Here is a 14487-nt window from a genome sequence, read left to right as displayed (position 1 = left end):
ACATAATAATAATGATAATAGTGTGACGTGCATGGATAAGTAGACACGTTGGCCCTTGGCTAATGGGTCAGAGTCTTTAGTTGACTGGTTAACGTTTTCGTTTGCGGAGCGGGAAATACGGGTTTGCGTCCCGGCTGTGGCAGTTCCCGGACTGCCCCCCGAATTCGCTACATTGGTGTCAGAAGTGGGATGGTGAGACCGTAAGGCCATCGAAAGCGTATGCGCCAAGAGGCGTGAGCGAGTTGAAAGAGGGGGGTAGTGTAACATGCATGGATAAGTAGACGCGTTGGCCCTTGGTTAAGGGGTCGGACCCTTTAGTCGACTGCTTAACGTTGTCGCTTGCGGAACGGGAGATACGGGTTCGCGTCCCGGCTGTGCCGGTTCCCGGACTGCTCCCTGAATTCGCTATAACAATAAACACTTTTTTTTAAGGCGCCTTTCATGACACTCAGGGTCACCCTACATCAAATACAATAACACAAAGCAATAAAAAAAACCGTTACTGCAATCAACAATAAAAATGCACAATAAGCAATAGAGCATACATCAGCAGGAGTTAAAAAAAAAGATTAATTTGATGCCGTGTTCACCATTGCATTCAACTGAGCCTTCAGCCTGCTGACAGTTGCACTTTGACCCTTTTTAACTTTTTACCTTTTAATTTCTTTTTTAATTTCTTTTTATCTTATGTTATCTTTTTTAAATTTCTTTTTATCCTATTGTGCATTTCTTATTTAATGTCTTTTTATGCCTTATCACTTTATGTCTTTTCATGCCATCACTTTGGATGGTCATGAAATGTGCTGTACAAATAAGCTTGCCTTGACTGAGACAGAGAAACACACTATGCTTTGTTTTAACACATTATGTCAGAGCAAAGGTTTGGTTATTTGTCATTCACTACATGCAACGTGACACCAGTCAACAACTTAAAGTTATACTGACATCAAAATCTGAAAATTCCTATTCATAGGCTATTTTCCGAGTTGGAATGTGACCACGGAGAACTTCAGTGGCCAAAACAGTGCGTCTGTGGCCGCTCAAGAGAGATCTGTGATTGACTGTAGATGGTGTCCAATTATAAATTGTGCCGGTGGATACGTAGACACCAGTCAATTTGCATATAGGGTTACAAACTACGTATGAGAGCTGTGGATAACTGGATCCATGTCAAACATCACCGTAACTGTGTGTTATTGTTGTTTGTAACAGATTTTGAGTTATGAAGTCAAAATGCTCACCGAATTGTGATATTAATCGATGGTTATCGGTCAGTTATCATGTCGGCGGACATGAGCGGTATGAGCAGTAGCAGTAGCGCGGTGACTTTTGACATGGATTTGCCCACCCAGGAAGACAATAGTCAAAACCAAACCTATTTTCTGTTATGATTCAAACTCCCAATGTTAAAAAAAATGTGTGTCAGTCTCTCTTTAAAGGACACCTATGTATGGTATGCTTACAATGTGTTAACGTAGAACAAGTGGTGTGATGGGGTGGAGGTGGGGCAGTAGTCAGGTAAACTGATATTCCCTAGTTTTTGCTTTTTAAAGCTGTACCAGTTGATAAGGGAGAATGAACTCATAATTTGTACTTTATCCCCGTCTCTCATCCATTAATTACCCTTAGTTCATGTTTCAGTGTATGACATATAGGAAAAAGTATTTCAGTAAAAAAACAAAAACAAAAAACAACTGACAAGTATCAACTGAATCATCTAAGTACCCTTGTACCCTTTGCCAGACCTCACAATGCAATCTGCCCCCTGTGAAAGTCATGGTCAAGGCTGGTGCAGCACAGTTTTACTCACAGACTCCATCAGTCTTGTCTGCGGTGCGTGTCCACGCCACCTGCCGTGTCTCCATGATGACCTGCACGGTGAGCCGCTCCGCCTTCTGCCGGAACACCGTCATGACGACGCCCATCTCCAGGTCTCGTTTGATCAGACTCTTCTTGTACTCCGTCATTTCCCCCTGTTGCCCCCAATGAGCCATCTCTGCTGCTGTTGGACGAGGCAGATAGAGAAAAAGAGACAGACAGACAGACAGACAGACAGACAGACAGACAGACAGAGAGAAGAAGGACAGACGAGAGGGGAACAGAAAGAGAAAATGAAAGGTTGAGGTTTACCACATACGTGCGCTCATTTTACAAATGGACTACTGATTCAAATCTTAGTCCGGAATTCTCTTAAGTCCTGCTTTATTTTGCACATAAAGGTCATAACCAGTAGGCCAAATCAACCCCCTCTGTGTCATCCGGGCTACATCTGCAAGGTACAGTACTGAAATATTCTAACTGCTGATACACTTTTGTAGTCTGAAAAAAAGAAAATGACCAGGTTGGAATAATACTCTAATACTTTTTACCACTGATGATTCCCACGTTGACTCCACATCACTATTCCGTCCCTCCACAGGTGCCATTATTAAAGCCCAGATCCCCTGTTCGTAATTTAGCTCTTTTTTTAACCTTTGTCCGATGTTGTCTTGTCAAAAGAAAATATGCCATTGCAACCTAAAATGACTTTGTGGGGTTTTATGACTAGAAAGGGCTGCAGTAATAGTGTGTGTGTGCGTGCGTGCGTGTGTGCGCGCGAGAGAGAGAGAGAGAGAGAGAGAGACAGAGAGAGAGAGAGAGAGAGAGAGAGAGAGAGAGAGAGAGAGAGAGAGAGAGAGAGAGAGAGAGAGAGAGAGAGGGTAAAGAATTTAAATTGCAAATTAGCAGCAGTTAGATATGAAGCTAAGACTAAAACAGAGAGAGGACTGTTGAGTTACATTTGAATGGGAAGGTGTGATGAACTGTATACTGCCTATTTCTAGTAGGTTTTCAAGTAACAAGAATAGTTTTTTGTTTTGTTTTGTTTTGTTTTGTGATCGTAGCTTGTCAAACTATTTAATGTTTCCGAGAAACAAACCAGAAAAGCACAACTCTCGCTCCTTTGGCCTTTCTGAAGAAGTCTCTCATTGTGACAACTTATGCGGAAATAAGCGTATCAAACAAATTATTCCTCCCACCCTCCGGGGAGCATTCAGAATATTGCTTTGACAGTTTTTTTCTCAACTAGAAAATGCCATCTAGTTATTTCAGATATGATTTGGAACAATTGCAAAGCCGTGGTAGAAAATATCAAGGCAAAAATGTTCATATTCCCCCATTTTACTTATTGCCTCAATTCGTGTTTTGCATGTAAAAAAAATCAAGAGACTATAACCCTTCAATAGCTCATTGGTCTGAAGAACAGTTAAATATATAATGATGGCACAGATATTGCACTATTTCCATAGTCAGACTCATTTTATCCTGTACAGGTGCCGTCCCTAGGGATAGCTGCAGTGTTATTTACTCCTACACATTTCCTCATACTGGTAGTGCACTTAAACACACATAGCCTAGCTACAAACTCACTCACGCGCACGCACAGAGAGAGAGAGAGAGAGGGGGGGGTGAGCAATGCTCATATACAACCAGTTTTTTGGCCAATATACAACAGGGGGCCATGTTCCCTCAGTTGACGTTGTCCTCCATCGGGTACCACACGGCAATCGCAAGGGCCACGGGAGTGCATGTACAACACATAATCTGCAAACCTATATTCCCCCAAATAGTCCACTCTGGTAACAACTAACTACACCTCTTCATTGTTCATCAGTGGGGTAGTTAGAAATGAATTGATAGTTAGAAACGAAACGACACAACCATCAGCGGCCTATTACAGATATATGTCAGAGAGGGCATGAAACGCATCGGTGGCTTGAGAGCCGGTCGTCCCTCTTGTCACTTGTGGCTAGAAGCGAACGCTTTCCGAGTGTCTTCTCTCATTTCGGCACACTAAAACTTAAGACGTTCGGAATGTTGGATTGGTTTACACATATTTATATCATAATCATCTTTAATTTAAATAGGCTAAAATACATCTATACATTAATTACAGTTAGCATAAAATACTGTAACTCGTGGTGCACGATCGAGTTGACTCGTCACTCACCATTATCATCATCATCATCATCATCATCACCACCACCATCATCATCACTATCATCATCTCTAAACAGATAACGCCAGCGTGCCAAAAAAAAAAAAAACAACCGCGGATTTCCCCCGTTGTAGTCACACTGTTGACCGGGTGTGGACAAAACAAGCATGTGCACTTACCCAGTAGACGGACTTCAAACGTTCTCAGCTCTTCAAGGGCGCCGCCTGTTTGAGTCAAATCATGTTTTAAGACTTCTGAAAGAAATGTAAGTTCTACTGCATTTGAAGCCCAGTAAGGACGAGGGCAGCCTCGAAACGGCGAGTTCCTCTATTGGTGTGTACGAGGAAGTAAAACTCAACTTGCATTAGAGGCATAGTGGTAATAAAAATATCCGGAAGCAGGGACAGTATCTATGCAAACTCCCGTTCCCTCGGACGGAAGAGCGTTTGGCAACTCGCTGCAGCTTTTCAGTTGTCAAGGGGGGTGTCCACAGAAGTTACTGCCTCGTAATGAGCCGTCTCGTAATACACCCAAGTTTCGGCTCGCTGAATGACGATTGTACCGAAAGTCATGTGCACGTTTGATGTGACTGCAGCTGTGATGCTGAACGGGGCACCTGCAGGAAGAGCGCACAGCGCGCTAGTTTCTCTAAAAGGCCTCTTCTTTGACGTAAACAGGAATGGTGTTGAAAAGGAGCTGGTAATATCTGGGAGGTGGGTTTGCAAATATGAATCTGTCTCCAGGATTATTCCCAATCCCATAGAGTTTTAATGTGATATGTTTGTCGCTATGCAAACAATAAGGCCTACGTGCACGACTTCCAACACTTTTTCTTTTTTTTGTGGCTTCATACCCGCTGTGCAAATGCTGTAGGCAGATTTGCATATGTAACTTCACTGGCCATAGTTGTTTGCATAGTTAAGAGAGAAGATATGGTGTGGATACTGCAGTCCTATCATTGTCCCAATGCCCATGCGCAGTTTGAGTCAAGAGACCGCGGACAAGGAACTTCAGTTTCACCCAGGCAAAAATGTTATCACTAGACGAGATACAAATACAAATAAAAGAACACACACACACACACACAAAATAATCTTATCAAATTTCAAATACTTAATCTGGTAATAATTTCATCAATGAAAGCCATGGAACAGTAAAATCAACATTTTAATGGGTGTGCTTCCATTAGACAAATCTCAAAAATTTGCTTTGTATCACCTTTTATCCAGTTGTTTAAAATACTACATACAATAGGAGAGAGTATTCCCGATGCAGTTCTGTTAGGAAGCCCCTGGCTGCAGAAGTGAAACAGGTCTGTATCTCGGGTAGATTGTATAACTGTCAAACCACACATCTTATACATATCCTATCATTAAGTGTAAATAAATAGGGGGTTAGGGGGAGTGGCGTTTGCGGAAACATCTCAGAAAGTGTGCTTAACTCAGTGACACTTTTCAGGTCATACATTCATGTACATACCTTCACTATAGGCTAAAACGTTAACTAGTCCTTTAGCAGCACCCTTACAGGTTTAATAAAACATGAGAGCAACTTTCCTGCGACTGTATGTTAAAAACAGGCTCATTTGATCATATGTGTACTTAATTGTCTTAAAAAAACAGCAGTGAAATAATCTTTATTCCATTGCCTTACAATAGTTAAAAACTAGTCGTTAAGCAAATTATCTTGATCCCTCAGTCTTTAAAACGCTTGACCTTATTGATCACCCTTTTCCAAATGACCAACAATGGAAATAGGAAACTCTTAATGTGCCGAAGTAGTTGTGAAAGATCAGGTTCAGGCCAAATCTGAATTCCTCATGCTTCCTCCTGGTCTTCCTCTGGTTCTCTGAGTCCCTGGCTGTGAAGAGTCTTCCCCGTCATCTCCATCATAGCCTGGACCTCTAGATCCGCATCCAGGATACTCCTCTTATTCGCCGCCCCCTCAACCTGAAGCACAAGCACAGATCATTATATATTATCATTTCATTTCAGTCTCTCTCCTGTCTTCCCTGTCAATTTTCACTGTATTCTGATTAAGAAAAAAAAAGAGCCTAAAAATATATATTGGGGGGGAGAGAAATTACACTGACCTCCTCTGGTTCAGGGGGTTTGCCAACTCCCCACACTTCCATGGAGTCCAGAGTGAAGTCCTCCTCTCCAGAGAGTTGAGGACTGCCATAGGTGGTGCATTTGGGTCGTGCTCGGCTGTGGCCATGGCCAAAGTCACTATCCAGCCACAAGCCAAAATAACCATGCTGTCCGCCCATACCCTTGTACAGACACGAGGATAGAAATTCAGAATACCATCAGACAGATGGGGGTATTTATTTAGCAGGATTAAAAACACATCAGCTAAAATTTTGAATTCTGGATGATTATTTATGGTATATGAGATAAGATATGGAACTCATTCCCATTAAACTGTGGGGGTATACCAAATACAATGAAACTGATGCACCATATACTACAATAAATACCATGTACTGGTGTGAGGGAAAATCAGCTGGCAATGCCAGACAAACCAGAAAATAAAGTGCATGTTTGAAACAACACACAACCCATTCACTACTTAACATCACACCTGAACTAATTCTCCCAGGTTATAAAGCTGCTTTCTCCAGTCAACTTTTAACTGGAGTTTAAAAGTCTGGACTCTATACATCAACTTTTAAATGACTGGATGCATAGAAAAGTATACAATAACGCAACAGTGATGCACTTATATGCACCTTACATGTTATGCACATTACATTGTTACGGTATCATGTACTTTTCTACATTGTACATATAATGTATGAATTCATGTGTACATAGTCTATGTAGGTCTCCCCCCCTTTTTTTTCTGGGTGGTGTGTTCTTGTGTCGTTTGTGTTAAGGCAGAGAGAGCCAGAGCACAAGAATGTAATTGTATTCCAATACACGGGTTAATGAAGTTGAACTTGAAATGCTGGCTCATGATGTTTATTTCGTACTCAGAGCCTCATTTTATGTCTCCATGATCTCCTTGGAAAACGTAATTGTGCTCAGTGAACAACACTGTTTAAATCAGCCAATTGAGACAGGTCTGAAAATTAGCCACAAGTGAGTATATATTATCATAGTGTCAAAGTAATGTAGCCCCACCAGGCCATTAGGCATGGTCTGCTGATTCTGATTGAGGTACATGAAGTGTTGGTTATATCCTGTAGAGGTGTACACACACAGCCTGGGGAACACAGTGAACAGGAAGCATCTGGAGTCTCCTGTAGATAGAGATGCCCACATAAACAGATGTATACACACACACACACACACACACACACACACACACACACACACACACACACACACAAATTATTATAAACTATGTACTATTTATACATACTGTATATATACAAATAAGTCAGGCAACCACCCAGAGCATTCGCACCAGCAATACTACCTCTTTGGTCTACCATTTTTATCAATACATCGGTTTTAATACACATCAAGGGTCGACATTCCTTTACAACATTGTTCATCTTTCATTCACCTTGAAATTGTGGTTTGATCTCCCAGGTGTGGGAAGCGAAGCCCCCAAAGACATGCTGCTTGGTGTCTCTGATAAGCAGCAGGGTGGGTCCACGCTTTGTAAGGCTAGCCACCATCCGAGTGAAGCTTTCTCCATGCAATCTTGTGGAAAACAGAAGTGTCCAGGGGGCACGGAAGCTGTCTGGCAACTTGAGTATTAGGAGATAAGGGAGATGGGGTAGTAACCTAATTTCAACATGCTTTAATGGCAGTAGTATTACATGAACCAAAGACATGCAGATATATTTTAATCATTGATATAATATCGATAAAGACAACAGACATTTATAACTAGACAAATAGAAACTAATTTGTCTATCACAGACAGCTTTTTAAGTGTGTATAGAAAGTGTTAAAATAGGTGTCATCAACCTTGAAAGACCCAGCATGTCTATTTCAAAGTGTAGACAAAATATACATATACATACACTACAACATATACAGATAATATTATAACTGCAGCATGCAAAAGTGTTCCACTGAACCCTTAAAGCAAGGGATTTCCCTGCCAAGCTATGGTTTTATTTATATTGGTTATAATAGTAAGTTTTGGTTTTAAATGCTAGAAATTATGTGTCATTATGAGGACATGAGTTCCGACAGTCATTCTGGCTGGTGTTCATTCTCCTAGACAGTGATTTTTTATTTATTTTTTGGTTTACATATATGTGTTAGTTTGGATATGTATGTGTTTTTGTAGTTCTTATAGTTTTTGGATATGTGTTTGTCTTTGTCTTTGTGTTGCACTGCTGTGGGCTGGGGGAAACGATGCAACTTGATTGATTGATTGATTGACTGATTGATTGATTGATTGATGTTTCGTTTCATGTGCACAAGTGCATGAAATTAAATGACAAATTAAGTGTTTCTGATTCTGATTTCTGATTCTTCTGACCACTGACCTGTGGTGCCAGGAACATGAGGGTTGGCAGGTCTAATAAACACCTCAGTTCTTTCCAGGGGGTCTCCCTGCATGTGGGCAGCAGGGTAAGAGATGGCCTGGAGGTCAGAGCCACATTCAGGCCCTCTGCTACCAGTATTTCCAGGTACACAGCTATCTGAGACACACGGAAGAGCCAGTCCTCCAGACAGCCAACATCACAACTCCCTTGATCTGAGGAGAGGTAAAGAGGGAGGGAGGGTGAGTCGTTGGGGGAGGAGAGGAAAAGTGAGTGGAGAAGACCATTCATTTACCCGAGGGTTTGAGTTCAGAGCACATCTGCTCAGCCAGGAGTTTGACACTCAAGGAACCATCACCCATCCTTTCTGGCTTCCAACCCTGCAGGCGCCCCCTGTGGACCAGAATCTGTACTACAGAAGAGATCAGGTCCTGTAAGCACTGAGTGAGGGAAAGGAAAAGGCAAAGAAACAGAGAGAAAGAGGGAGGAGGTAAGAGTGCAGAAAGAAGTAGGGAGGGAAGGTTATGAAAAAGGAAAAAGGTGTCATGAAAGGAGGTGAAGAGAGCCACACAGGGAAAGCAGAGGGAAATGATTAGCGTGTGATGGAGGGGGATAATAAACAGCAGCACTATGAGAAATAGGGAAAGAGAAATAGAAAGATTAAATTCATCATGTGGGAGTGACTGTATAAGCAATGGATAAGGGCCAACAGGTAAAGATGTTTTTAATAGTAATGACTGTATTTGTATTCACTGATGATATATTGTGGGATAACGTTCCATCTCCTTGTTGAGTGCACAGACAGATGTTTCAAAGATGGAGAGTTGCTTAACTGTTGTTATTACTAATATATGTCAAAATTATATTTTTAACAACGGGTATGGCCCATTTCCCAGCCCTTAAACAACCTCCTGTGTATCTAAATTCCTTACATATGAATATTTATAAAATAATTATTTGTAAGTATCATCTACGGCAGTTGTAATTTTGGGCTTAATGGTTTCTACTCACTTCTGTCACTTGGTCACATGTGACAACCTTTGACCCTGCTGCCCCCTGCTGGGACATAGCCATGACAAGGGGTGCCCTTTCTTCTGCGGTGCCTCGCAGGGCATCTGCTAGGAAGATGACAAGTTGCTCTCGATTCACACCACAACCAGCAGCAGTGCCGGTCTTCACTGGTGCCGTTCCAGGGTCCACACTACACATACCCTGGTAAACTCTCCTTATCATGGAGTCTGAGGCGATGTTCTCCATAGATGACTGTAAGGGATGAAGGAAAAGTTTGGGATACAAGGTTTTTTTCCAGGACATACTATAGCTATGGCTATTACTATGACCAAATTTGCTGTAGTACAGTACAGCAGCAGCATACTGAATATTGAATCAAGGCAGCAATAAAGTGTTTTGTCTTTGTGTTTTGTTTTGTTTTTTAACAAAGGGCTTTTGGCAGCCCCTGCACAGTGGCTCGGGACAAGTTAAACTGTCCCCAAACAAACACAAAGACACGGCAGGGAGAAGGAGAGAATGAGAACCGTGGCTAAACTGTCAGCAGACATCTTGCTTTAGTGTGTTTTTATCTGGCATTTTCAGTCTTGTGTTTTCAATAAGTGGCTGTTGAAACCTCAGCTACCATTATTGTTCATCTCACTGTGTTGAAGAGTCCCAGTGCAGCCCCGATGAAGGCCTGGCTGTCACTGAGTTTTATCACAGGGATAATGTAAAATTAGGATGTAATGTATCCAGGGATACAGAAGTAAACCCGCCATAGTGATATAAACAAAACACTTTTTGCATCCCCTCTAATTAGCAGGACTGAGATTGCTGCTTTTAAGATTAGTAGCACCAAACTGATGAAAGTTATGAGGCAAGGGTCTTTTGAGACAAAAAAAAAGCATAAATAAATACTTTCTGGTAGTAGTTTTGTATTATAATGATAGCAAGCTGATAGTGATAGTTTATCCATCTTTTCATGAGTGTACCACATTATCTCTCGTTAATCCGATCAATTTTTGTGACGATTTCTGACAAAAGTGTGAGTGAGCGAGTGAGTGCTGGGATGACGTTAGTACAAGTAATACTGTCCGTTCGGTCACTTTTTCAAACCATTGTACCTTTAACACTTCCAGTGTCAGAAGCTTCCCCGGCGGTGCTTTGGCCCGGACACCTGCAGAGACACCGCTGCATTGGAGTCGCTCGAAGACTCCCTCGACCATAGGCCGGTCCTCGGTGCGGAATCGGGACAGCCGTTTCTGCACCACCATGCTCTCGGTGTTGCCCATGGTCCCACGTTTCCGTCGGACATACACGCAGTATAAGGTCCCTTACAGGTGAGATGCCGTAACTGGCTAGCTAACAAGACGGTGCGTTTTCAGTTACATGTCTTATGTCACACTCGGATCTGGCACAGAATAAATTGCATTTTGAACGTAATGGACACAAAACACACAACAACACAAAATGCACAAAGCTTTATAGTGTAATTGAGTATTAAACGTATGCGTGGCTGACCTTCTATAAAGTACCGCTAGATTTCCGTTCCAGCATCAACCACTGCATCGCCTGACAGCGAAACGTAAACTTCCGGGACCGAGAAACCATGGAAAACAATAATAACCAATGAGATGATCAAGACTCTCAGCTGTGTGATTTTGATTGGTACATAATGATAAGGGGCGGGTAGAGTGCGTAACGTCTAGGGGTGCATTCAAAGGCGCTACGATTAATTGGGTTTATACCCATGAATTTGTTTTCGATTATAACCTGTTCTACTGTATTGTATTAACTGTGTTCTCTGTTCTGTTCATTGCAGTTCCACATTATATTGTTTCATTTTTATTCTGCTCATATTTATTTGTAAATAGAATAGAATAGAATACAATAGAATAGTGTTTGTCAATCCGGTCCTCGGGCACCACCAGGACTACCGGTTTTCTATTCTGCTTGGTATTTAAATGTATTCACCTGTTGTTCCAGTTATTCCAGTATCCAATCCGAGGTATTTTAGACCTGGGGCAACAGTGATTGTAATTAACTGCCGTCGGAATAAAATACAAACAGTACTGATTCTATTCTATTCCATTCCAGTGGTTCTCAATCTGATCCTGAATTGCCACCAGTACTTTCGATTTTCTGTTCTGACAAGTAGTTGATCTGTTGTTTCAGATGTACAATTTTTTTTTTGCTTCAGGTGTGCGTTGATCTGTTGTTTCAGATGTACAATCATCCTGATCGGATGGAATGAGAATAGAATAGAATAGAATAGAATAGAATAGAATGATACATGCAAACAGCCAAGATTTATAGAACTTTCGAATATATTCCAAAGACTCTTCTGTATGAGCTATAAATGTAATCTACTGAGTAAATTATGTGGTTGAATTAAAATGATAAATTAGTAAAACCAAATGAATTGTTCTTGCACATGACCACCCAATCGACAGTTTGGCTCTGCACTGGAACAATCTAGCAAGACATAAATTAAAGTAACTCATCATTAGGAAGAGCAGTAGGATCGGACGGCTGGGCTGTTGGGGGGGGGGGGTAATAAGATTATCCATTGATGTAGGTTAAACGTTAACCGGGCCGATAATGCACCGTCGGGATAATGAGCGCTGCCTCACCCGTCGTGTACCGTCTGCCGCCACCAGAGTGCGCTCGCGAGCAGAGGGAGACGGACGGATCCGCCGTTCAACCCGCTCACAGACACGGTAGCCGATGAAAAACGCCTTTTAAGGGCATGAGATTTACTGCGCTGGGTGTGTTGCATTGTAATGAAGTCTGAAGCCGTATCAGCCTCTCCGCTATGCCCGCTGAGGTCCGGTCCTGTGTGAAGGGGACGACTTTAACAGGCTGCACGACACCGAGACAGAGGAAGCGGGCCAGACGGTGAAGACCAGCAGAGAAATAAACTAAGAAATTACTCTGCACCTCTTCTGAATCTGACATTTGATTTACATTTCTAGCTTGATTGAATGAATGAATGAATGAATGATTTTTTTTTTTGCTCCACTTGTAATTTACTTTGAGTGGTATCAGATGATGAGCACGAACTCGATCAGATGACGCGGAATGTGAGCAGAAATACAAACCTCACGTGGTGTCAAAAGCCTATAAGCTTATGATCGAAGCTAATTGCAACATCACACAGAAATAAAGCAAATACAAATCCCTGTGCAAATACAGCCAATGAAGTTTACTTTGTGCAGAAATTGTGTGACATGGTGTGTGTGTGTGTGTGTGTGTGTGTGTGTGTGTGTGAGAGAGAGAGAGAGAGAGAGAGAGAGAGAGAGAGAGTGAGAGAGAGTGTGAGAGAGAGAGAGAGAGAGAGAGAGAGAGAGAGAGAGAGAGAGTGAGAGAGAGTGTGAGAGAGAGAGAGAGAGAGAGAGAGAGAGAGAGAGAGAGAGAGAGAGAGAGAGAGAGAGAGAGAGAGAGAAGAGAGAGAGAGAGTTTCTGACAAAACCTACAGCCACTGCAGTACTTCTACCCTCATATCGTTTTAGATAAACTTAACACTAAGTTAAATCTTTGGTTGGCAATCAATAAAACTTGAATTCAACATTTTTATATATATATATTTTACTTCCTTCGATGTAATCCTTCCATATGTGTGTGTGTGTGTGTGTGTGTGTGTGTGTGTGTGTGTGTGTGTGTGTCCAGCATACTGCTGTTGAGTACATGAGTGCACATTAGTGCATGTCACTGTTTCCTCAGAGTATTGCTGAAAATACAACTTCTGTATCTTCTTAACACAGAGCAGTGTGAATGAACCATTTCCTCTTTTTAATCAAGAACCAACACACAGAAGAAGAATAGGGCTTGACTGGTTTAAAACCAGAGGCTTATGAGCAGGAATGCTAAATTGCTTCCCCGGGGTATTCTGCAGAAAGCCAGATGTAGAAAAAGTGACCTGAAAGGCAGGTTTGATTAAAACACTACTAGTTCGTCGGTTAGTCTATAAAAGATGGGATGTTTATTAGAGGGTAAAATATGTCTTTGAAGATAAGTAAGCAATAAATAAGTTCAGTGACAAAAAGATACAAAACCAATTGGCCTAATCAGACTAGTGTATTATTTAGATAAGTCTCTGTCTTCCTGCTCCTGTCTGTCTTTCTCTCTCTTTGTGTTGCCTTTACTCCCCTCATGAATATTTCATGCAAGTACAGACAGAACCGAGTGAAACACATGGTTCATAGACACCGTGTGGCTACACACACGTTCGTAAAAAGAGAATCATGGCTTGATTACTATCTCCGGGAGTCACCGCATTGCTTCTCTCTCTACTGGATCAACTCTCTACAAGCTGAGACTTGAGACTCGACTATCTCTCTCTCTCTCTCTCTCTCTCTCTCTCTCTCTCTCTCTCTCTCTCTCTCTCTCTCTCTCTCTCTCTCTCTCTCTCTCTCTCTCTCTCTCTCTCTCTCTCTCTCTCTCTCTCTCTCTCTCTCTCTCATTAGTTCTTCTTTTCAACTCTTTTTCGCCTCCTCACAGTTGCATCCCTATATGGTAAAAGTCTCACTACTGAGTGACTGCACAGGAAATTCATCTGTGAAGCATCACACACATGTATCACACACACGCACACACACACACACACACACACACACACACACGCACGCACGCACGTACCATTTGTTTCTGTCTTGCTCACGCCATCCTTCATACCCCAACTTAACATGCAAATTTATAGCGCTATAAGTTATCCCCCTTCCAAAGGGCCCGCCTTACTGTGAAAAGCTTAATTCAAGTTATTAAGCTTGACCCAATCAGAATAAACCCCCAACGTGTTCTTGTGATGCCACCGCAAAACAATGTTCAATCCAACTGCAATCCAGATGAGTCACTGTGTGCTCCTCTCTTGTTTTTTGGTCTCACAGCTCAGAGCAGAAGTAGTCATCACCTTTTAGATATGTTGTTTCATTTGTTTTCTTGACCATCACTCTGCTATAATGTCTTCAGTGGAGGCCATCACATAAGCAAGGCTATAAGAGACAGAATGACGACATGAACCAGAACATCACAGGATATTCTACTTTTTCTTTTTATCTAATTTTTTTTTTGG

General features: G+C 41.9%; 2 protein-coding genes across 3 annotated transcripts in view; both read right to left on the bottom strand.

The window, feature by feature from the left end:
* The window catches only part of plcg2 (phospholipase C, gamma 2), a 65786-nt gene extending 63792 nt beyond the window's left edge, over positions 1-1994 (bottom strand). The window contains exon 1 of the mRNA XM_056281833.1: positions 1811-1994. Within this exon, the coding sequence (XP_056137808.1) occupies positions 1811-1994 (184 nt within the window). The remainder of the gene's footprint in view (positions 1-1810) is intronic.
* Positions 1995-5154: 3160 nt separating this feature from the next.
* meak7 (MTOR associated protein, eak-7 homolog) lies at positions 5155-10989 on the bottom strand. 2 transcript variants are annotated; one of them, XM_056282229.1, is made up of 9 exons: positions 10938-10989; positions 10541-10774; positions 9438-9689; positions 8722-8866; positions 8430-8641; positions 7490-7676; positions 7102-7220; positions 6069-6248; positions 5155-5925 (listed from the first exon to the last, which is right to left on the bottom strand). In XM_056282229.1, exons 2-9 carry the CDS (start codon positions 10706-10708, stop codon positions 5794-5796), a joined length of 1395 nt encoding a protein of 464 aa, XP_056138204.1. In that variant the 5' UTR covers positions 10709-10774; positions 10938-10989; the 3' UTR covers positions 5155-5793. The 2 variants fall into 2 exon arrangements, with proteins under 2 accessions (XP_056138204.1, XP_056138206.1); XM_056282231.1 differs by having other exon boundaries at positions 10541-10778; positions 10938-10975.
* Between the last annotated feature and the right edge of the window lie 3498 nt (positions 10990-14487).

This window comes from Lampris incognitus, chromosome 6 (genome assembly GCF_029633865.1).
Source record: "Lampris incognitus isolate fLamInc1 chromosome 6, fLamInc1.hap2, whole genome shotgun sequence".
In the NCBI taxonomy this organism is placed as follows: domain Eukaryota; kingdom Metazoa; phylum Chordata; class Actinopteri; order Lampriformes; family Lampridae; genus Lampris; species Lampris incognitus.
This window is presented reverse-complemented; position numbering and strand designations above follow the sequence as displayed.